This window comes from Balaenoptera acutorostrata, chromosome 5 (genome assembly GCF_949987535.1).
Source record: "Balaenoptera acutorostrata chromosome 5, mBalAcu1.1, whole genome shotgun sequence".
In the NCBI taxonomy this organism is placed as follows: domain Eukaryota; kingdom Metazoa; phylum Chordata; class Mammalia; order Artiodactyla; family Balaenopteridae; genus Balaenoptera; species Balaenoptera acutorostrata.
The window spans coordinates 28,027,823-28,052,046 of record NC_080068.1 but is presented as its reverse complement, the minus strand read 5'-3'; the positions used below and the strand labels follow the sequence as shown (position 1 = coordinate 28,052,046).

Below are 24,224 nucleotides of genomic sequence, written 5' to 3'. Positions count from 1 at the left end.
AACAGTTTTTCATCTGATAGGGTGGCTTAATAGTGGTCCTTTTTGAAATTAGATGAATTGACTGGATGACCTTTCCAAGTCTCTCCTAATCCTCAAATATGAGGTAGGTATGCCAATAACACAAACCTTTAAAAAAAGACGTAAAGGAATGTTTGCTAAAATAATAATCAAGAAATTCGATTCTAGATAGGAGGATAAGTCACAGTGAAAGCTGACATACTGTGTCAAATATTCTCAGAATAGAATGTGTTTGAAAGTTCTAGAATGACATTTTGTGCAATGGAGAAATTTTATGGTTAGAAATAATTTTATTCAAATGTACACAGTTATAACTACCATCAAATAGTGTAAAATATATTCAAATAATTAACTAGAATGGGTGCTTTAAAGACTATCATAAAATATCACAAGAGCATGATGGTAGTAATAAGATCATGGGAGAAAACTGAACCTTTTATAAGGTCTGTACAGCTTCACATACTCATAACTTTAACATAATAATAACAATGGCAAGAGGACTCTGAGTATTTCCCATGTACCATCATGACAGCGAAACGATTCTCCTGAGTTATCTCATTTATCCTCACCAACCCTATAAAGTTAATATGTCAATTCCATTTTACCAGGGAGGAAACTCAAACTGAGAAAGGTAGGTTATTTGTCCAAACTCACACAGCCAATAAGTAATTGACCTGGGTTTAAAGTTTAAACCAGTCCCAACACCAAAACCCAAGCCCTTAATCACTGTGCCATGCTTCCTCCAGAGGACAAAACTTGTTCCTCACCATCAAGAATAAAGTAGGGGCTTCCTTGTTGGCGCAGTGGTTGGGGATCTGCCTGCCAATGCAGGGGACACGGGTTCGAGCCCTGGTCTGGGAGGATCCCACATGCCGCGGAGCAGCTAGGCCCGTGAGCCACAACTACTGAGCCTGCGTGTCTGGAGCCTGTGCTCCGCAACAGGAGAGGCCGCGATAGTGAGAGGCCTGCGCACCGCGATGAAGAGTGGCCCCCGCTTGCCGCAACTAGAGAAAGCCCTCGCACAGAAATGAAGACCCAACACAGCCATAAATAAATAAATATTAAAAAAAAAAAAAGAATAAAGTAGATTTTTAAGATGCTAATATGAAGTCAAATGGCCAAGAAGGAAGAGAAGCAAACACCTTTGATTACAACCCACATTATTTGTGGCTGATTTCCCCAGTTCCCTTTGGGCTCTCCTACCTACCATGGGGAGTCCACAGGTCTAGATGACAGACTGTAAAACTGTGTTCACATCCCTACACATTCCAACTGTTTTGTTACTCGTGGACACGGCCATTTCAGGAATTCCTAGGTAGTCTGGCATACTAAATGTCGATCACGATTTTCAGCTCTTAGAAACCCACCGTGTATTATTCTAGCCTCAAGTAAGACTTCAAAAATGTGGTCACTCTTGCTTACATTTTCTCTGGAAACTCAGAGAATAGAGAATCAAAGAAAGCGTTTTAAGGTACATGATCTTTTTCTGTCCTCCTCAGCTTTCTCTGCTCGTGACCGACGAGAAGACACCATCCTACAGGCCACCATGTATAACAGAAAGCAATGGAGCTGAGTAACGTACAGCAGTTACCTTACAAATGCTGCCGACTGCCTGACCTCTGCCATCCGTATCTAACGCTCTTCCACTTTCCAAGCGCAGTTCACAGATAAGGAGGCCGAGGGCACCACAAGAGAACTACTGAAAATATAAGCACGCAAGTGACTTTTAATATTAAAATACTTTATTAAAATGAAGTGCATCCTATCCAATAACTTTATGTATATGAAAAGATATATAAAGTTATTGGATAGGATGCACTTCATTAGTCTCTGCTTTTAAAAGCTTTCAACAACAGGTCTGCCGCTAGGCCTGGGGACAGGGCCCCACTGAGAACGCTTTCTTCCAGGAGAGGAATACGTTTCCGGACTGTGGGGTGGGTCCTGAAATGTTCTACCACATTTTCCTGAATGAGGTTCCACATCCAAACTCTCTGCTGCTTCTGTCGCTTGGCAGTCAGCTCCCCACTGGCAAGCATCACATCCTGGAATTCTTTCATTGTATCCCACATTTCAGTGATCCCCTCTCCACTTCTGGCAGAAATACGAATTACCTGTTGAAAAGGGAAGAACCAGAACTATATTACTTAAAATGACAGAAAACATTGTCATGGGGACTCTGGCATTTGCCAATTAAGTCTTACAGTCTATGGCAATAGGGAGGCGACAAAAATGAGACATTTTATCATCGTGTCAAAGTAAACGTACTGAGAAATATACTAAGGTAACTTACTAAGGTTACTAAGTGCGAAGCAGAAATAAGACACTGATTCAAGGTCATATTTTTTTAGCTCAGAGGTTTATTTTGACTGGGGATTGCTAGAGTGGTCTTCAGAGACCACAGGGATGAACTGGGAAATGGTCACTCGGATGAGAAGGGCAACGCTACGTAGGTTTCCCTGAGGCCTGAGAGCCAGAAAATGAAACCGAGCTGAGAGGATAGCCCCGTTCCCTCCGTCAAATTGCCTGGTTCAGCAGGTGCTAGGAGCACGGGTATCTGCATGGACAAGACAGCTCCAGACGCAGCACAGACAACGTGCCGGGAGCCGACAGCAAGACGTGTCATCGTTGTTCTCGTTGTAGCGATTACAGGTTACTCTTTAATAACACAGGGCCCTGCTACAGATAAAGTGTCCGCATCGGTATTACTGCATCACTTACTACGGGGTTTTTTTTTCCTTATCGAAAACATCACCCGACAAGCATAATGGGAAGGAAAGTTACCACATCAAAAGCCTGTTCTCTCCTACTCAAACTCTAACCTAGATAATCAAGTCGTTAATTGCGCCATAATCTTCAGGATGGTTCCTTGCAGAATGGATTTGTCATCACATCCAAATGGCTCGAGCCAAGCATTAAGCAATCTAATTTATCGCCTCACATCTAGTTTTTGGCATCTAGTGGTTGAAGGATTATACTTAAAATCATAACTACACACTCTGTGGCTTTGTCATAATTTTTAAAATTATAATCTCACCTACAAGCAAAGACTGATTATATGTCTAGCTTGGGACTCACATCCTCTCTTCTAACGGGCACAGTCTACTCAGGGTGAAAACTGCAGAACAGAATGCAAGCTGACCTTTGGTCTCCAGACTCCTGAACGCCTGCGGAGTAATTTCAGCGCGCTCACATACTCTGCTTGTATCCTTCGAGCTGGCACGACCAAGTCTCCATCAGATTTGGTTATAGCGACCAGATCTGCCATCTCAATTATACCTCTTTTAATACCCTCGTGAGAAAAAGAAAAGAAAGTGATTTATCTGAAACATTTCATGCCATCAAAAATGGGACACCAGTTACTGCTAAGGTTTTGAAACTCATACACTCCAACTTTTTCTCTGCACCCTCCCAAGCCCTGGGTCCTAGGAATCACAATTATTGACAGAAATTACTCAAAAGCACTGACTCTTGGGATTATGGAAGTCATGTGTAATATCTCTTTCAAATTTGGAGACTAACACGCTGAAATACATTCAGAATTAGAGTAAATATATCATCCAGACACAATATGATTGAGTGGCAGGAGAGAGTTCACACTGCCTCATGATGGATTCCACTTCTCGGGAGCTAACCCTGCAGGATGCAAAACCATCCATCATTCAGGTGCTTAAAAAGGAAAACACCCACGTCACTAACATGTTCATTTCCAGAAACAGAGTCTTTGAAGTTTTCCTTAAATGTATGTAGCATTTTTTTTTGATTTGCATTTGAGGAAAAAATAACCTGATGGCTAAAAACACCTCAATCTCTTGATTTAAATTATGTTGCGTGAAAACACTAGAAAAATCCTAAGGCCAAACCTTATTTGGAAAATGAAGATTTTGCTATCTAAGATTAAAATTCCTTTTCAAATATTTCAAAACGTAACTTTCAATGGTTAAATTCTAATAGTTAATGTTTCTAAACTGCAGCATCCAGAGTCTGATGTCACTAGTTTTTCAGAATTTTTCAACTGAAGGGGAGATGCTGTATAATATAGAATTTGGGGACTTCCCTGGTGGCGCAGTGGTTAAGAATCCTCCTGCTAATGCAGGGGACACAGGTTCAAGCCCTGGTCCGGGAAGCTCCCACATGCCGCGGAACAACTAAGCCCATGCACCACAACTACTGAGCCTGCACTCTAGAGCCCGAGTACCGCAACTACTGAGCCCACACGCCGCATCTACTGAAGCCTGCGCGCTCTAGAGCCCGTGCTCCACAACAAGAGAAGCCACCGCAATGAGAAGCCTGCGCACAGCAAGGAAGAGTAGCCCCCGCTTGCTGCAACTACAGAAAGCCCATGCCCAGCAACAAAGACCCAACGCAGCCAAAAATAAAATAAATAAATAAATAAATACATAAAAATTTTTTTAAAAAACAGAATTTGTCTGGTCTTTGTCCAAGGTTCCTGGGAGGTAACTGCTAAATCCTCGGAGTTTCCTGAATGATAGGAGTGACTTTGTTATTCGCCATGGGTGCCTGGGACCATACCTGGGTTTACGCAAGATCACTCAGAATGGGGGCTGACCACACCAGAAGACCCAACCACGTGATTAGAGGGTTGGGCCTTTGAGCCATGCGCTAGCAGCCTGACCTCCTCTGGGGAGGGCGGGGGCTGGAGACTGAGTTCAATCATGTGGACAGGGATTCGGTCAATCACGCCTACATAATAAAACCCCAACAGAAACCGCAGACACTGAAGCTCAGGAGAGCTCCTTGGCTGGTGATGCACATGCACGTGCCAAGAGGGAAATGTGTCCTGAGGACACAGAAGTTTCGAGTTTGGGACCCTTCCAGACCTCTCTCTCTGTGTCTCTTCATTTGGCTGGTCCTGATTTGCATCCTTCATAATAAAACTCTAACTGGTACTGCAGTGCTTTCCTGAGTTCGGTGAGTCATCCTAGTGAATTACTGAACCTGAGGGGTAAGTGGGAACCCCCATGTTTGCAGCCAGTCAGAGGCATGGGTGGCTTGGGAACCCCCGGGCCTGCTGCTGTGTCCGGAGTGAAAGCAGTCTTGGGAGGATGGTGCCCTCACCCTGTGAAGGCTGTGCTAACTCGAGGGAGTTAATGCCAGACTGCACTGCAGGAGGAAAGGAAGAACCCTTTCTACAATATATAAACTACGACAGTGGGGTCCCAGTTAAAAGCAAAGGAATATCTCATGAGGACCTTTTCAACCAGCTGTAGGACAAACACCCATGTAACAGTGGTCTCTTGGCTGGAGCTATCCCCCATGTTACAGGTGGAAAGACTAAGTTGTGTCATTAGCTCAAGGTCATAAGTTCTACTACTATAAGTTGGGGAAAAAAAATAGAGAGTTTGCCTTTGACCCCGGTATTTTAGCCAACGTGAATGATGTCTCTTTCCCTACACTAATATCAACTTAATTTACAAAAAACCCACAACATTGGGAATTTGTACTTTCAGAGATGTACACTTTGTGTTTTGGGGGGTGAAAAAGTCAAAACAATTACCTGCAATTCATCTCCTCCTGCTGGTGGCAGTAGTAAAACAAACATGTCAACCATGTCAGCAACGGCAAACTCCGACTGCCCCACACCTGAAATTTTAAATCACGAGTGTATACAAAACATTCACAGGAGTCTGACCTTCTCGACTCCCCTGACCACCACTTCCACTCCAGTTCATCTGCTCATACTCACCGTCACACGCTCGACCTGATCCCACTTTAACCACCACTCTGAACAATGTGTTAAATGCCACTGCCTCACCCGACGGCAAAGCTGTGATTCTCCCCACCTCTCTCCCGCCCTCGTTCCCACCAACTCAGTCTCTGACCACATGGAGAACGTGAAGACCTGCGCTCTCTCCTCACTCTCGCTGCTCTTTCTCGGCTTCCCTTTCGCGGGTGAGCAGCTTGAGCGCCTGATTCTAACCTTAGACCAGTCTGGCAGCTTCCTTGCCTTCTCATCCTTCTATCACCCTGCAAAGCCCACCCATTGGTCAGTCCTATGTCTGTGTCTCTCCTGCATTAAGTGTCCTGGAGAAATCCCTCAGCTGTGTGGACAGGCGCCACCAGAGGGTCATGGGCTCCAACATCGGCTACATCTTCCTCTTGGTACAGGAAAAGCGATGCCCCTGAACGCCCTCGGGCAGCTTCCTTCCTGTTTCCCACAGTGGCTACTACAGACGCTCACTGTCCCATCATCTCCCCACATGACGATGACTGATGACCGCGGCACCTGCTTCACAGCCAAACAGAGGCAAGGATGCCCTCAGCCTCCCCCCGCCACCCCACAGAGAAGCAGAAACAACACACACTCCGCCCGGCTGCCTCCTCGCCGGGCCCAGGGTCAGAGGCATCGGCTGAAGACTGGCCTCTCCTTCCTTCCCACCTCCCCTGGGCTCTGGCTCTGCTTTATCTCCAACCTCCCCTTGTCTACAGGCTCCCGTCCCTCAAACATCCCATGAGTTGGGCTCAAGTCTTTCTCATCTGAAAACCAAACACAACCAGAAAATAAGAAGACAAAAACACCCAACCTCGTGCCATCATCACCGCGTTTCTCTCTTTCTCTTGATAGCTACAACCTCCTGCCATCATCACCACGTTTCTCTCTTTCTCTTGATAGCTACAACCTCCTGCCATCATCACCGCGTTTCTCTCTTTCTCTTGATAGCTAAACGTCTGGGAAAAGGCAATATATGCCCACTGTCCTCACGCGACTACGTCACATTAACCTCAATCTGCATAAATCTGACTCCCACATCCCCCACTCCACTACACCTCCTCTCCAACTCTCTCCTTGCTTGGTGGGGCAGAGACTTCTGGTCGCCCACGCAATGTTCATTCTTCCCTATTTCCTTTCCCCAGGGTCGCTAGGGCCATCAGTGTCCCAGGTGAAAGACCACATGCACCAGACCCCCCGTCAGCCAGAGATGTTAATGTGTGAAAGCAAAAGTCACTGGATGGCGTTTCCAGGAGAGTTCCTTCAAGAGGGCAAAGCCAGCCAGGAGGTGTATCGCTTCTGACCCCTTCCCCCTTCCTTATTCCCCCTTCTTCCTTCCTTCTACCTGGAACAGGGAGGTGAGTTAGAGCTTCATCAGTCATCTTGTATCCATGGGCAACCTTGAGGCTGGAAACGAAGTGCTAAGAATGGAGAGCAGGGAGAACCACCCCCCCTCCCCGGGGCGCTGCAGAACCACCCAGCCCTGTGGGCCTGCTTGCCTCCAGGCTTCTTTTATTTACAAAAAAAACAAATACACAAACAAAACCCACCCTCTTCCTTGTCTGAGTCAGAGATAGTTTGAGTCTCTGAAACATGCAGCCAAACACAACTTTCAGTTAATATGTGTGATTTTATGGTCCTCTTCCCCCTTGATTCTCCTACCACTACTCAGGCAACTTTTCCTCCACCTGCCCTGAGACGATGGACTCCTGGACTCCGGCCCATGTCTTCACTCCCTGCCTTCATGCCCCATGCTCTAAGGATCCTGCGCAAAATGCAGTGCCCTGACTGGGCCACGTTCGCTCACTCCTGTGTGTTTCGGTCAAGGCCCTTTAGCCCATACTTTACTTAACTCCAACCCTCCCTTCAAAACTGAGTTCAGGGGCTTCCCTGGTGGCACAGTGGTTAAGAATCCTACTGCCAATGCAGGGGACACAGGTTCGAGCCCTGGTCCGGGAACATCCCACATGCTGCGGAGCAACTAAGCCCGTGTGCCACAACTACTGAAGCCTGCGCACCTAGAGACCATGCTCCTCAACAAGAGAAGCCACCGCGATGAGAAGCCTGCGCACCGCAACGAAGAGTAGCCCCCGCTCGCCGCAATTAGAGAAAGCCCGTGTGCAGCAACGAAGACCCAACGCAGCAAAAATAAAATTAAAAAAAAAAACAAAAAAACTGAGTTCAACGGTCACCTCCTCCCTGAAGTCTTCCCTGATCCCCCAAATCTGAGTCAGGTTGTGTCACAAACATTGATCACACAGTAATATAACAAATTGTCTCTCCACAGGAATGTGACGTTCTTGGGGTTTCCTTTTCAGTATTTTCATTGTGTGTAACCACGTGCTAGGGATATAAAGGTGAAATAAAACATGAGGTGCCCAACTACACTAATCTTCTTAGTGAATACTGCAGACATATGACTCTGCTTAAATAAAATGGGTGTTACGTTAAAGTAGTGTTTCCATAGGTCATCCTAATGCTGACAGCTCTCCTCCAGCACTGAGAACATACCACCTTGTATAACAGTTATCCAGACAAAGGGCTCACCTTTCTTTTCTTTAAGGGTAAGGATTATAGCCTATATACTCATATCTCCTACAGAGTCTGAGATAGCTTATATTTAATTACCTCTTTAGTAAGCATCTGCTGAATGAACAAAATGAAATTAGCCGTCATTCATCTTTATACAGCATTCATTTTAATAGCATTTTATTGTTATAGAATAGAAAATCACACTCACCCACGGTTTCAATAAGAATTATGTCATATCCGGCTCCTTCGCACAACAGAATAGCTTCGTTTGTGGTCCTTGTCACACCTCCCAAAGTACCTCTAGTAGGAGATGGCCTGATGTACGCATTCATATCTCTTGATAACTCAGTCATTCGGGTTTTATCACCTAAGAGTGATCCTAAAACACACAGTTACATTTTATAATCATGGAACACCTATAAGGGCCAATTATCAATCAGCCAATTCCTAGGGGAAGTGCTTTAGGACATTTCTCCCCAAACCGCAAATTGTATTTCATATTATTAAGCTTTTTTCCAACACCATGTATGTAATGATGCCAAATTAATCTATTTAATGTTTTAAGCCCCTCAAAACCTATAATGGCTCCCACTGGCTAGAGGTTCAAATCTAGATTCTTCAGTCTTGCATTGGAGGCCCTCAGAATGCTAGCCTACCTTACCTGTCCGATTTCAGCTTCACTAATCCCCAAATCAACCTGCCATTCCAGTTGGGGTGGTTTCTTTACTGTCCTCTTAACGTTGCTGTGTTTATCGTTCTCAGCTGGGAGTGATTTTTTCCCCCAGAGGATACTTAGCAATGTGTAGAGATATTTGTACTTGTCACAACTGGAGGGAAGGGTGTTCCTGGCATCTCATATGTAGAGATCAAGGATACTGTTAAGCATCCTTCCATGTGCAGGACAGCTGCCCACAACAAAGAATGTCATTAGTGCCAAGGTTGAGAAACTCTGCTTTAACTGAGTTGCTTGTCTATGGGACCACGTCTTACATATTTTGTGCACTGAATGCTTGTTCACAGTAGGCAATTAATGCAATGCCTGTGGAATAGAACCGTTGCTGTTTCCGTGTGTACTGCAGTATTTTGGCGAACATCAGTACCTGCAAATTCTAGAAGACTAAAAGCCCTGGAATTAGTGAAATTACCTTTACCTTCTTTCCTTTAGCCACGTAGTAACATTTGAAGGTGTAGTGCTGTTCTAACCTGAATTTTAATTTCTGCTCAAGAGCTAACCTTTCCAAAGCTGCTGCTAAACATTGAGGAGTCCCTTAAAGATACGATCTTTTCCCTGATGGTTCCAGTTTTGACTTCTCATAGGTTCTAATGCCCCAGCATACACCTACCACAGAACTCAACTACCTTATTTACTGTACATAAAACTTTGTTCTAAAGTAATTTTCTGGGTGAAATCACCTCTGTGTAAGTCAACAATCTGCCAAAGCTACACTTTAAATTATTGTCCTATAGATCCTAACACACCGAACTAAACACTTATGAAATTACTCTCCCATATAATTGCCTTTGCCAGTGAATCTAAAACTGGTGACTGCAGAACCTTAGGGAGGTCTCCAAACTCCCACCGCAGGGGGCCTGTGAGCCCAAAGCACAGCAAGGATTGACTACAGGCTTCTCAAACTTCAATGGAATGCTATTTTCACATGTATCTACTGTTACAATGAAAAGGTAAAATTGAATACTTACAGTGTCCTGTTTATCCTTGCATAGTTTTTTCTTTCAAAGTCTTTGTATTTTTATCTGAGAAAAGGACCTTCATTTTTGGTTTGAGAAAAGGACCTTCATTTTTGGTTTGAGAAAGGTTAGGAACCACATAGCTATGTAACTTTAATCAGGTTATCTTATGTCACCATTTCCGCTACTCTTATCTCAAACTATTGTTTTCTTTTGCTATTGCAAGTATTCTAGAGTATTATGACGGTGGGGGGAAAGTCTTTGCACCTGTGTGAAAATGAAGGTCACTATAAATAAATTCTTTGTTCAAGTGCTTACCTTTCACAAAGTTCTTAGACTATAAAAAAAGCTAATACACTGACATGGATTTAATCTTGAACTTTGCAAGTATAAATTTTACTTTACGGTTAACCCTTTCATTATAGTGAATCAAAAACTGTGAATGTTCTCAGCTAAATTTCTCAATGGATGGTAATAGGAATTGTTGTCCACCTCTCTATTGACCTAAAGTCCCTGAAATATATCGTATTTATTTTTTAGCATTAAAACCACAGGATATAAACCAAACCCTTCCACAAAGCACTCTGTATTTCCCCCTTCGCAACACACATTACACTGTAATGGCCTGCGTGCACCTGTCTGTTTCCCTCATGAGATATAAAGCTCCATAAGGCCAAGAGAACTGTATCTTATTCAACATTAAACAACACAGTACCTTTTTTGTACAGGGCCTCGCCTACGATAGGTGCTGAAATACTTGTTAAATGAATAACTGTCATGTGAGATGCTTCAATCATAAAGAGGGGTAAGGGAAGAAAAAGCTTTCCTGAGTATTTATATAGTATGATTTATGTTTCCCTTAAATGATCCTTTGGGGAACTTAGCTTATTCATTTTATCTCTGATGAGCTGCAAATTAAACTTTGAGTGACTGCACGACCTCAGGGCAGTAAGTAATTTCTGAGCACTGTGTGCTGCCAGGAACAGAGCATATCACATGGTCCCTCTAAGAGCTTTCTGTTTAACTGAACACGTAATATAAACAGGTGACAAGTTAAACAGAGCAGGAAGATTTTTTTTAAGCTTAAGAGAAGAGACGTTACAACAATATGAGGAAATTAATGAGTAAGAAGCCATTTTCTGAACTGCATAGGGGCTGATGGAGCCGGAAAAAACAGTAAAAGGAAAAGGGGCTGAGCCTCAGGTGTGATAGACAAAGGGGTGAAATTGGCTTTTGATCATCTGCAACTTCTGGCGCCTGTTCTCCTAGTTCTCTACGTACGCAGGCTACTCCTAGGTTACCTGTAAGCTAACCTCCCCTGGAGAACCCGATGCCCCAAACACCTCCCTCAGCCTCCACCTCACACCCACCACCTCCCTTCCTTCACTGAGACCAAACTCAGCGAGAGGTTAGAAGACACCCGTCTGTGCAGATTCCCCCTAAACTGTAACGGAGAGCCGGGTCCACTCCACGAGCCCCTGCTCTGCAATTTACGAAGCAGCAGCAATACTCACCACCACTAGTACAAGAAGAAGGGTCCACAGCCAGCACAGATAATTTGTGCCCTCTCTCAGTAAGCATTTTTCCAAAATATTCTATAAAGGTTGATTTCCCAGCACCAGGAGGCCCAGACAATCCTATGGTGGAGACAGACTTTGCAATTTAATGAAATAAATGAAATCAGCACCATGATGAGTTCTATTAAAATACTAGACTACCTTCTACTTCTCCTAATTTATTAAAACCATCATTAATGTAGTTTAACATTTCCTAAAGCGGTAAACGAAAATCTACCTATTTATCTCGTCCCTGAGTAATAGGGATACAGGAGGGAGAGAAGTCGGAGTTCCATATGTTCACCAGATTCACTTTTAAAAATTACAAAATGTGATTTGCCTTTTTAGTATAACGTAGAGCTTTTGGGGCAGACTTCATTGCCTATGTTGTTAATGTGCTGACTTTCTCCAACAACTTCCCACCTCTCATCATGATCAGTAATTATTCCACCCACCCCGATTCTGTCCATGCTATGTTCCCATTGGAAAAACAACTCATTACTCCAGAAATTCCCAGTGATTGAGAAAATAATTTTCTACTTATGAAATACAATTTTTTCATCTCACTCATAACTCAAAGAAAATAATATAAACTGAATCCTGAAAAATTAACTTTTTTTTATCTTAAGAAAGGCAGAAAATTCCCCTACTTGGAGAGTTAGCGGAGCATGGCAGGCAAGAACACAAACTCTGGAGCCAGTCGGCCAGTTCTGTTTCTAGCTCTACCTCTTATGAGCTGTGTAATCTTGGGCAAGTCACTTAATCATTCTGTACCTGAGTATATTCTGCCATAAAATGGATATAAGAGCACCTATTTCTTCAGGTTATTGTGAGGAGTAGATGAGTTAATTTTGCAATATGTTTAGAATAGCACATGGCGTCAAGAGATATATAACTATATGTTCAGTAAAATCTATAAAACATAAGCACTTAATTGTAACTACGTTCAAAAGTATGTATGGCGTATGGTATGCTTGGCTCTGTACCACAATTTTCAGGGGGCAGGTCTCTGTCTTAATGGGTGCTGAATAAACAGTTGTTGCTTTTATTTACCATGGTGATAAAACAACTGCAACAAAGACTCAGGTTTATCTGGCCTCATCAGGTCCAGATGGAAGAACCAGAAATAGTGCTGCAAATTTATGAGTTGCTAGTTATGTATGAGTTGCTGGTTAACTCTAGGTATTTCTGGACATTTTCTCTTCAAAGATTCTCTACAGCCTAATAAGTAAACACTTTGTCATAACTGGAATTTCTCTTTGGGAATTTGCTATTTTGTCCACAATACATAAAGAGTATCAACACCCAGCGCAGTACTCTCAAAAAGAGAGTCCCCGCAGTGAGGGCAGAAGAATAAGGGGTGGGGAAAATGCGGACTCGTACACACAGCAGTTGGTGAGCTCTTTTTGCAATTATCTTTAAAGCATTAGGTCCCATTACCCTAAAATCTAGGAGGTTTTAGGCCCCATATTGCAAATAAACTGAGACGTAAGTAATGCTAATCCACTTTTAAGTCTATTTACTCATTCCTCACACAATTTCTGCACTTTGTCTACCATTTTAAGTTGTTTATAGTGGGAGGGTTGGTTGGAATCACCTAGTTTGCCATCACGAAAAGCGTTCGTTCCACCCAAAACTTGCTTAATTCCTTCTGGTCAAACACATCTAGGTTGTTCTATAATGCACAGCTTCGAAAATATAATAAGCTTATTTGCAATTACAGAAACAGGTCAATTGTTCAAGAAGTGAACACCTAATATTTTTAGACAGCAAATGAACATGGTGTCTCCTTTAAAATGCATTTTGGTATTGAGCTGGCTGTGCTTAGAGCCAAGCCATTTCCAGAAACTCTAATAAACAAGTATCTGAGGGACCTCCCTGGTGGCGCAGTGGTTAAGAATCCACCTGCCAATGCAAGGGACACGGGTTCGAGCCCTGGTCCGGGAAGATCCCACATGCTGCAGAGCAACTAAGCCCATGCACCACAACTACTGAGCCTGTGTGCCACAACGACTGAAGCCCACGTGCCTAGAGCCCTTGCTCCACAACAAGAGAAGCCACCGCGATGAGAAGCCTGCGCACCGTAACGAAAAGTAGCCCCCGCTCGCCGCAACTAGAGAAAGCCCGCACGCAGCAACGAAGACCCAATGCAGCCAAAACTAAATAAATAAATAAATTGATTAAAAAAAAAAAGTATCTAAAAGAAGTGAGACTTGCTTAGAGAAAAAACTAATGAAACACCTAAGAAGTAGAATTCTGAAATGTGATAAGGATAATTATGGTTGAAATAACCACAACAGCAGGGAAGTCACTTTAGACTATTAAGCAGAAGTTCTACTGAGAGAAAGGAGTAAACTGGTGAACAGTTCTTCCTGCGCATGTTTCTGTTCTGAGAGCCACAGCGAGATCCCTGCCAAAAGAGAAATCTCACCTTATTCTCTTAAAATACAGAGCCTTCGTTCAAATGGCCATTGCATTTCCCACCACATAACAAGACTAATATTTACAAAGAAAAGGCGTTCAAAATTCATTCCAAAATTCTGCAAGTACAAAAAAATCCCCATTAGATCATAAGCTATTTAGACTTATTTTAAAAGAAGAGAGAATTTAGAAAAATATTTACTGGACAGACAAAAAAACAAAACAAAAAAACCCAAAAGAACAAAGACTGACCCACTCGAAATGCTAGTGGTTTTCCTTTTAATTTTTCTTGTTCTCTGTGGTGGACCAACACTTTCTGAAGAAGCACCTGGGCTAACTCTTTCTTCCTGTTGTGAGTTGATTCTATAAGAGTTATGGCCTCTGCCAAGCAGGCCCTTTGCCCTTGGATTAAACCAGTATAAAGCTCAGCCACAAGCTTTTGTTCTTTATCAGAAAGTCCTTCTGTTTGTTCCTTTAAGGTTGTGTGTAGACATAATGTTCTTGTTAAACCATTTGACGGCAGCATCCACTTTGCATGATGGAGTCCGAGAGCACTGAATGGCTGAGCACATGGGATTCCTAACCTGAGGTGAGTACTTGAGGGTACGATGAAGTGGTAACGTCGGAAAAGTGTTCTTAAAAGGACTTTAAGGAAGTCCCGGTGAGGATGTTGGAGCAGCATGGGAATATTCATTTTGCCTGTAACTGAAGAAAATGCTGGACGTTTTTTGGTTCAGTGCGATTCGTGACTCCCTAAGAGAAAGAAAAACATATTTTGCCAGTTCAACATGCAACTAAGATACTGAAGTAGTACAACTGCAAGCTTAGTGTTCTCCCTAGATTCTAAAACACACATACATAATCAGGGGTTTTGGTTGTACAGAGGCATGAAAGTTTCTTCCCAAACTTAAGAGCAAAGACTCCCTCCTTGTCCACAGTTAATATTCAGAGTAACCCAAATCATGAAACTACTGCTCTGCTGTGAAGTCCACTGCACATCAAAATTTTCTTTTTTAAACAAAAAACAAACATACCAAAAAAAAACAAAAAACAAAAACCCAATAGAGTAGAAATTCTATGTCATGATTATTTTCTTCCGTCTACAAACCTTACATCCATCATAACAATTTCCTCAGGTTGAATATACCCTATTTGGAAGCTCATTCAAAAGGTTAAAAAAAAAATCCCTCTGATGCTGGCCTTTTATTCATCTCCATAAAAGAAAGGTGATTAGTAAGGCAGGCACTCAGGCAAAAGTTTAGATCCATGTATGTATTCAACAGACTCACCTGGCACACAGATATACACAACAAATGGCCTAACATAAGCACACAAACCACCACCACAAGCCTTCGTGTGGAATGAACTGTGAGGACGGTCTGCAACCTGATCCAGGGCATCTCAAGGTACGGTCAGAACCACCTTGGTGCTTATTAAAAACACTTATCCCCAGCCCCAGGAATCAGAATCTCCGTGGGTAAGCACACTAAAGTTTGAGCCACTATGCAATTGGATGAGGACCCTTCACTTAGATGTACTGATATTCTCCGCTTCAGACTGTATTAGACAATGAAGGCTGACAGGGTCCACTGAGAGTCAGGAGAGTGTGGAGGTTATGAGCCAGGGCCACTCTGCGTCTCTGCCACTTAAGCTATGATGTCCTTGGGCAAGTTACTTAACCACTCTGCCTCAGCTTCCTCTTGAGTTAAGAGAACAGAGAAGAGACTAGGAAAGCTAGAACAAAATGAGTTAATTCATATAAAAGGCTGGGAACAGTGCCTAGCACATAGTAAGAGCTCAATAAACATTAGCTTTTATTACTGACACCAATTTATAAAACTTTAGTAAAAATTAGGGCATAGGGCTTCCCTGGTGGCGCAGTGGTTGAGAGTCTGCCTGCCAATTCAGGGGACACGGGTTCGAGCCCTGGTCTGGGAAGATCCCACATGCCGCGGAGCAACTAGGCCTGTGAGCCACAACTACTGAGCCTGCGCGTCTGGAGCCTGTGCTCCGCAACAAGAGAGGCCGCGATAGTGAGAGGCCCGCGCACCACGATGAAGAGTGGCCCCCACTTGCCGCAACTAGAGAAAGCCCTCGCACAGAAACGAAGACCCAACACAGCCATAAATAAATAAATAAATAAAATTAAAAAAAAAATTAGGTCATAGACCTAGCTTCCAGTGGCAAACTAAAATTTACAGACAAACGATACATAACACCTACCAAGTCTGCATTTATGATTATTTGAAATTTTTGGTTTTCAAGTACCTTGTAGCACATGAAATAAATTACCTTGTGGCTCCCAAGTCCCTCTCTAAATTGTGTTCCAAGGCCAGCACAAAATTAATTTTAGCTAAATAATGTTTTATTAGGAAAAAGAAGAAATATTTTAAGATTTTTTTATTGTTAGAAATATAACTGCTCATTTTACTATTAGTCTTCTAAAAGGACAATTTATTTTAAAATGTGTAAAAATGTTTCTAAAAAACAATTTAAAAACATCCACTACCACCCTTCACATAAACACACAAAAAGACATTTAAAACAAAAAAAAAAAAAATTAAGAGGTGCTCTATTCTGGAAGCTCTCTTTTGATACCACCTCTAAACACACTTCTTTCTCATCCATACCACCACCACTGCCACCAGACTAGAAAGCGCACAGGCAAGGCTATTTTCTGAGCAGGTACTACCTTCCAGGTACCAGGCTAGGTTGGTTACAAAAATAAGAGCGATAATAATGTCTTTGAGGGTGGTGACAGTGATATTTTATTATGTTCCAGTTACTGTACTATAGACTTCTGTATTAGTATTCTAAGGCTGCTGCAACAAATTACCACAAACTTGGTGGATTAAAACAACAGAAATTTATCCTCTCATGGTTCTGGAGGCTGGAAGTCAGAAATCAATGTGTTAGCAGGATGTCACGCCCTCCAAAGGTTCTAGAAGGGGACTCTTCCCTGCAGGGGCTCCTCAGCTCACGGCTGCAACACTCCAACCTCTGCCTCCATCTTCACACGGCTACTCTTTGTGTCTCTCCTCTGTGCAGACATCTGTTGTTGAATTGGGACCATTCAGATAATGCAAGATGATCTCACCTCAAGATCTTTAACTTAATTACATCTGCAAAGACCCTTTTTCCAAATAAAGTCACATTCTCAAGTTCCAGGGATTAGGACGTGGACATATCTTTTTGGAGGCCACCATTCAATCCACTACACCTCCTTAGGTGGACAGCCTCCTTATCTTACCCTAAATGACGTAATCCCAGCACTTCAACAGCTCACAGAATAATAAACACCGTGTCCAAAGAAAGAACAATGTGCTGTGGGAACAGACAAGGTTACGGAAACTAACTCTCCTGTGGGAGGAGAGGGTTCAAGTCATGGAGGACTCTATGTCAGGGCTGGGTCTGAAAGGTTAAGCAAAGCTGAAGAAGGATGAGGCAGGCCTTGTAGGCTGAGGACATACTTGTACAGAGGCGAGCTGGGACTTGGTCTCTTCCCTGCCATATCACAGAAGACTGAGTAATTCAGTGAAGCAGAAACCTGGCATATATATATATGGAACTAGTGATAAAAAATGAAGCCTGATCAGGATGTAAATTGAGGCCAAGGAAGTAGATTTTGTCTCGGTGGAGGAGAAACAACAGAGATCTTCAGGGAGGGCAGTGACCTAATCAACTTTGGTTCTTAGGAGATAACACTAGGAGCAGTGGCAAGAAGTCAAGAGTGACCAGATCCTGGTAACATACAGCCCAGCCTAGCAAAAACCCAAAAGAGATGACGGGGACCTGGACCAAGGCAAGGCATTAAGGGACGGAGAAAAGAAGCCAGATTCAAGACCCTCTTGTCCACAATGGGATCCCCAAAGCTTGCCATGGGGCCTGGCACATTGCAATTGTTCCAAAAAACGCTAATCTGAATTTATTTCATTTCCCACTTGCTCGTCACTCAAGAGTTTATGAACCATTTTGAAATACTTTATTTCACTTTATTCTCCCAGACAATTCCATGAGGACAGTTGGATAGTTATTACTATTCTCACTTAATAAGGGGAAACCAAGAGTGAGTTAGGTGACTACAGTCATAACCAGTGGCAGGGCCGGGACTCATATCCAGGTCTTTTGACTCTCTGTGGCATTTTGTCTTAATAAATTGTTTTAGAATAAAGGAGAGCTCCTTTGGCTAAGAGGGAAAAAGATATTAGTAACTCTGCCCCTCCCAAAGTGGAGCAAAGAATGGATTAGATTTAAAATATGCCCTTTTATTAATTCCAGATCTTGGTATCAACTCTAGATTCTCGTATAAAAAGAGGAGTGGTGTCATGCCACATTAAGGGAACACCAAATAACCCTTCACATTTGAGTATGGAATGATTATGGCAGGCTTTTTATCTTCATTTTGTTTCTTTTTCTTTCTCTCTCTTTTTTCCCCCCTTAGACCAAGATGAAAAATTAGTTTACATTTTCTGTGCAAACCTTATCAGCAGGAGATCCCAATAATGTATTAGGTGACACAACAGACCAAATTTCTAAAACTTTTAAATGTTTTCTTGCTCCACAGAATTCACAACTGACAACAAAGTGCACAACATACTTAAACTCACTTTAACCACATCAACCAGATTTTAAAGGAGTTCGTAAATTTTTTAAAAGCCAATATAACTCTGCCTTGTATGAACACCTTTCTGCCCTTATTTACATGTCACAGGCAGAACAGACTAAGTCTACTAGAGTGGCAAAGTCATGCAGGTAGGGAGAAGGACTTCCCACCTGCTCGTGTAACTAAGCAGCTTTTCCTGCTTTCTTATGGAAAGAAATCTAATAACTTGGCCAATAATCAAATCAAACTGTTTCAATGAATTTTCACAACTCTTAAGAGTATGGTTTCATCCTACAATTTTACACTGAGCACTACCAAAATAAGAGAAATTTTGCAGCCTTTACAACACACAGTAAGATACCTCAAAGTACCGCCATTCCTAAGAAACCAGAATGTCAACTTATTAATATATAATGAAAAACATCAAGTAAGCAAAAGTACTGAAATAGGTTGGGTAAGTGCATCCCCTTCCCTGCAAGAGGGTTCATATGGACAGCAGCATTTTAGGGTGCTAGTTTTCCACATTTGTTTTCCTCCAAAATATCTTTTATATCCATTCCATTCTCTCCACCATCATGCCCGCATTACTATAACGACTTTCAAACTCTGATCAAAGTCCATAGGAAGAAATACACTTACATCAGTCAACACACAGGCATATATATAACTAAAAGTTTCATAAAACATTATTTAACCCTATTACATGTGATATCCTCTAATACTCTTTTCTATTTTTTCTTAAAATGCAGATTGCAATCTACCAATAGGCACAAACTACTATAGCCATTTCTATGGTCATTATTAACCATCTTCCATACTACCACTTATCCTCATAAAATGTAAATCTGACGATATTACTCCACTGCTTAAAACACTTTAAAAGTTCCCTCTATCTTATCTGTTAAAAAATTTTTTTTTCTGTGATTTACCTGTTCATTCATTCAGCAACTATTTATTGAGAATCTACCATATGCTAGGCACTCTGCTAAGGCCTTGGAATACACTCGTGTACAGGTCCAACATGGCTCCCAACATCATGAAGTTTACAATCCAGCCAAGACAGTCATCACATAAATCTTTCATACTCTTTATGAGTGCTCTTATCCACTTCTCCAACTTAACTCATCCCCCTCCTCCACTTTTACCATATTGATGTAACTATTCTGATCTGCACAAAGGTTCCAGAAAAACCCACACTCTTTCATACATCTTGGGCATTGTCCATGATGTTCCTTCTGATTGGAATGCCTTAATCATCTCACAAACTCCTCCTCAGCTGTCAAGACCAACTCAAGGGTCTCCTCCTCTACAGACAGTTCCCTGGCCTCCTTTCTATACCCCTTCAGTCATCATTTCTATCTCCTGTCATCATGCACTGGTCACATCCCTCTATAACAGTGCTAATCACATCGTTTTGTGACCATGGTTTAAGATGTCAGTCTCGCCTAGACCGAGTTATCGTTGGATCCACAGCATAAGTTCATGGCTCACAGAATAAGTGAATGAATGTATGCTATAGTTTTGTATGGGTCAATAACTCCATTATGCTGATTACTCACTTGATCAGTGTTCGAAAACTTACATTTTTCTAGATTTCACAGTATAAATATATTTTTAGGACTTCCTTCTTAAAGTCCGATTTCAGTATATGGATGTTTTCCTTCATTAAAAATTTGCTCAGCAGCAGCCAGTCTGACTTGGAATATTTGTCTTGAAATTGATCCAATGAATATTCTCCATTTCAATAACTACTCTGGCAAGAAAAAGCATCCCGGATTTCCAAAATCAATACATTAGGTCAGTGTCTGCTGCACAGCACAGTTCATACAGGCGAAGCAGTGTTACACCATGTGTTTCTATTCCTCAATGTTAATCACTTTTGATGTGAAGATAAGCTGTCAGATGCCATTAATCTGGTTACCATCTCCCATCACCCCCCACAGGAGGCTTTACTTTCTCCTTTTCAAATAATTTCAGGAAATTTTGGTAGAACAGAATGACTTTTTAAACAAGCAACTTTTAAATAGGTCGCTGTTATAGCAGAGTAATACAGAACACATATTGAATTCATGCAGGGAATATTCTAAAGTTCTCTGTCCACTTTACCTTTTATCACTCTCTGTTAAGACTCCTATTTCCCAATTTCTACTTTTAGGTTTCAATCTTCTGGGGAAGTCTTGATTTTTCTAAATTCCATCACCAGTCAATGTTCTGATTCATTTCCACTGCTACTACCCTAGTTCAAATCTGAACTAGTCTTAAGGGGCTCTGAGACTAGCTATGGGACCTGGGCAGTCTCTACTATTCTCCATATGAAAATATTAAGACTTACACATCAGGGCCAAAGTGAGTATGAAATGAAATTGCGTGCATGAGAGGGCCTGGTATCGACAGGTGTTAATCAACTCTAAGGAACCTTCTTTCTCTCTTCCCCAGACCTCCATCTTGGACGTCACAGCAAGACTCATACTGAACCATGAATGTGATCTCCTTACTAATCCACCTCAAATTCCTCCAGTAGTTTCCCACACCCTAGGACAGTAGTTCTTAAAGTGTGCTCCCAAGATCAGTAGCCTCTCCATCAACTGAGAACTGGTAAGAAGGGGAAATTCTCAAGCCCCACCCCAGACCTTCGGAATCAGGAACTCTGAAGGTGGAGGCCAAGCCTGCCACCGTCTCACAAGCCTGCCAGGTGATGCTGATGTAAGCTCAAATCTGAGAACCAGTGCCGGAGGATAAAGTCCAGTGTGGTACTGAAGGGTCTCCCAAACCAGCTTTCCTCCATTTACTGCACTTGCCTTCTCAGACCTCTCCTAAGGAGAGTTTACGCATTATCTTCCAAACCTGCTGTTCACGTTCCCCACTGAGATTTTACTCACTCGTGACATCCTTCACCTCCACGACACCTCTCCGTTTCAACCTAGCTTAAACCCCAGTTTTCTTAAATCCCTTCCCATCACAGTTTCCAGGAATTTCTTCCTCATTTGACTCCAATTATTTCTGAGTACTCAGGTGATAATCTGCAGATGTCACAAACTGCCTGTTGCTGGCCCCCAGAGGGTGTGTGAGTGCATAACTGCATGGGTTGCCAATAATATTAAAAATCAAGAAAAAGCACGAAGAGATAGATTTTTGGCCTGTGTCGGAGAAAATCATATCTGTGTATGAGGGACCCACATTCCCACATGGCAACAATCAGCTAAGGGGTACTCGTTTCAAGCATTCACCAGCACTTTCCATGCCAAATAAAGGATTTTCGATATCTTCAAATATCTCCAACTGTAACTTACATTTCTTACCATTATATAACTTTTCACGTTTCTTTTGTCTCTCCTAATAGAATACAGCCCTTAAAAGAAATGAACTGGCTGGTTCTTATTACCTTGCACACAAAACAATATGAAGTTTTTACTACATAAAAGAACATTCTGGACATTGTAGACCCCAAAATGATTAGCAATCTGCACAGCCTTTCGGGAAACTTTTGGTTTTCTACCAACTTGGTTGGAAAAGCTACAGTAGTGTTTGTTTCCCAAAGTATATGTATTAAGGCACAACTCTCAAGATAATTAAATTTTTTCAGGCCATTTTGGCTTAGATTGTCTTTCATTTTCTAATGATAAAAACAAATTATCTGAATACAGTATGTCTGCTGGAAGAGACCTAGTCCGCGCCCGGCACAGTATTTGACAGAACCTAGATGCTGTTTGTGACTTTCAGTTTGAACCCTATTTTTATATCCTAGATTTTATTCCATAAAAGATGAGTTTTAATTTCCCTCTTTGGTAGTAGCTAACCTGGACTATTGTGCCTTTTTCCGACCCATCCTCTGGTTAACAATTCACCAGGTTTGGCAGCGGCAAGGGACCAGCCACCTTACCAAAACTGCCTTACTGTGGCACAACGGTAAACTCACAAGCCTGTCCAAAATGATGAAAATTTTAAAACGCTGTTTAAAGAGAATTTCCTTTCTAAGGAGAAAACCAACCTCTGAACCCATTTTGCCGACGCCTGCTTGTCCACACACTTCCCGCACCCCCGACATCATCCAACTCAATAATAGTCTCTTCTTCCTTCCCCCTCCCCAAATCCTCCAGGGGGCGCCCCCGACGCCGACGTGGGCTCCCCGGCGGCCCGAGGCGGGAACCCCGCCGGACTCCGGACGCGGCGCGCAACCCCCTGCCCCTACTCACCCACCCGCGACCACGGAAGTACAGCCCCGCCCCACCCCGCCCCTTCCGCCGGGCCGGTTCGCCCCGCCCCGCGCTCGGGCGCGCAGGCGCAGTGCCCACTGCCGGCGCGTGGGGCAAGAGGAGCGGCCGGGGGCCGGGCGGCGGCGTGGGGTGTGGCCTGGGTCCCGGCGGACTTGGCCACGAGTTATGGGGCGGAAGGCCAGTGAGCCTTGAAGGCCTGCGGGCCCACGAAGCGTAAGGAGGTCCGCGGGGCGCCGGGCAGCCGTCAAGGAAGTGCAGCGGGGGAGGGCGCTTGACGGTGTTCACGGGTAGCTTTTGCTCTCCTCTAGCTCCAGATCGCCTCCGAAGGTCGAGGGTAATGTCCATCCTCTCCCGGGCTTGGCGCTTCGCGAAGCCCGGGAGATGAAGCCCGAGTCCAGCCCGGCCCCCGCATCCTGCGGCGGTCCAGAGACGAAGACCTCTTCCTAACTCTCCCTGGAAGCTAAGAAGTATGGGGTGAAGGGCGGGACATGGGGACGTTTGACAGCCTGGTGAAATTAAGGGAACTCAAACTCCGCAAAGCAATTTCCAACCTGTGGGAGTAAATGCTCAACGTTCTGTACAACTCAAGCTTTTAAAGCATGGCGTGGTTTTTAACGGCGGAAGGACTCGCAGTTTTTTCTCTTAAAAGTTACCCATTTGTATTGATTAATATTTCGTAAGTTGTACCAAAAGCAAGGACTCACGCTCACCGCCCTTGGAAAGTCGTCAGAGGGGGAGAGGCTCTCGCCTTAAATGGAGGTGAAAACGAACATGCTTAATATTTGCTACCTCACTGCGGCTAAGAATGGTAACTCATTTTTATGAAAAGCTGTTGAATCCTGTAAAAGTAGAAAAACCTGAGTTTGAGTTCCAGGACTTTTAGGAAAAACTGATGTCTCCCAAATGTTTGCTGTAGTGTAATAAAGACAGCATCATAAGGCAATAGCAAAGGATCAAATTACGGCGAATAGAAATAGTCATAAATGGGGTCTATAGTATAATTAGTGTCTGGAGCCAAGCCCCTAGTCCCCACATATGATTTGCATAATTGCATGCATTTGGGAGGGGTTAGGCATTCCTCAGTTACTTGACATGAGTTGGTTCTTACTGAGTATGGAACAATAAAAAATGAATGTCTTCCTTAGCATCTTTATTATTATTATTTAGACTAAAAGACCACCCACCACTTATATCCCAGAGTAATTGTAGACCCAAGAATAGTCAATTACAGAAAGTAGAACAGGCTAAGTGAAGCAGGGGGTCTGGTGGAAAGAACACGTAAGCACTCAGACCTGGTTTTAGATCTCAGCTCCTGAACACAGTAAATAGGATAAGGATAGAATTTGGGAGAAGTTACTTCCTTTCTTTAAGCTTGGGGCTGCTCACCTGTACAATGTTTTGTGCGTTTTTTTTGGTATGTGTTAAACTTGATGAAAGCTGAGTTTGCATTACCTAAGGAAATG

General features: G+C 43.0%; 1 protein-coding gene across 4 annotated transcripts; it reads right to left on the bottom strand.

Moving 5' to 3' along the window:
• Nucleotides 1-1,794: 1,794 nt before the first annotated feature.
• On the bottom strand, nucleotides 1,795-22,765 carry MMAA (metabolism of cobalamin associated A). Of its 4 annotated transcripts, none has more exons than XM_057547193.1 (7): nucleotides 22,741-22,765; nucleotides 14,197-14,697; nucleotides 11,482-11,604; nucleotides 8,487-8,657; nucleotides 5,534-5,619; nucleotides 3,158-3,307; nucleotides 1,795-2,129 (listed from the first exon to the last, which is right to left on the bottom strand). In XM_057547193.1, exons 2-7 carry the CDS (start codon nucleotides 14,636-14,638, stop codon nucleotides 1,842-1,844), a joined length of 1,260 nt encoding a protein of 419 aa, XP_057403176.1. In that variant the 5' UTR covers nucleotides 14,639-14,697; nucleotides 22,741-22,765; the 3' UTR covers nucleotides 1,795-1,841. The 4 variants fall into 4 exon arrangements, with proteins under 4 accessions (XP_057403176.1, XP_007189433.1, XP_057403177.1 ...); XM_007189371.3 differs by lacking the exon at nucleotides 22,741-22,765 and adding an exon at nucleotides 22,536-22,725; XM_057547194.1 differs by lacking the exon at nucleotides 14,197-14,697 and having other exon boundaries at nucleotides 1,801-2,129; nucleotides 22,741-22,761.
• Between the last annotated feature and the right edge of the window lie 1,459 nt (nucleotides 22,766-24,224).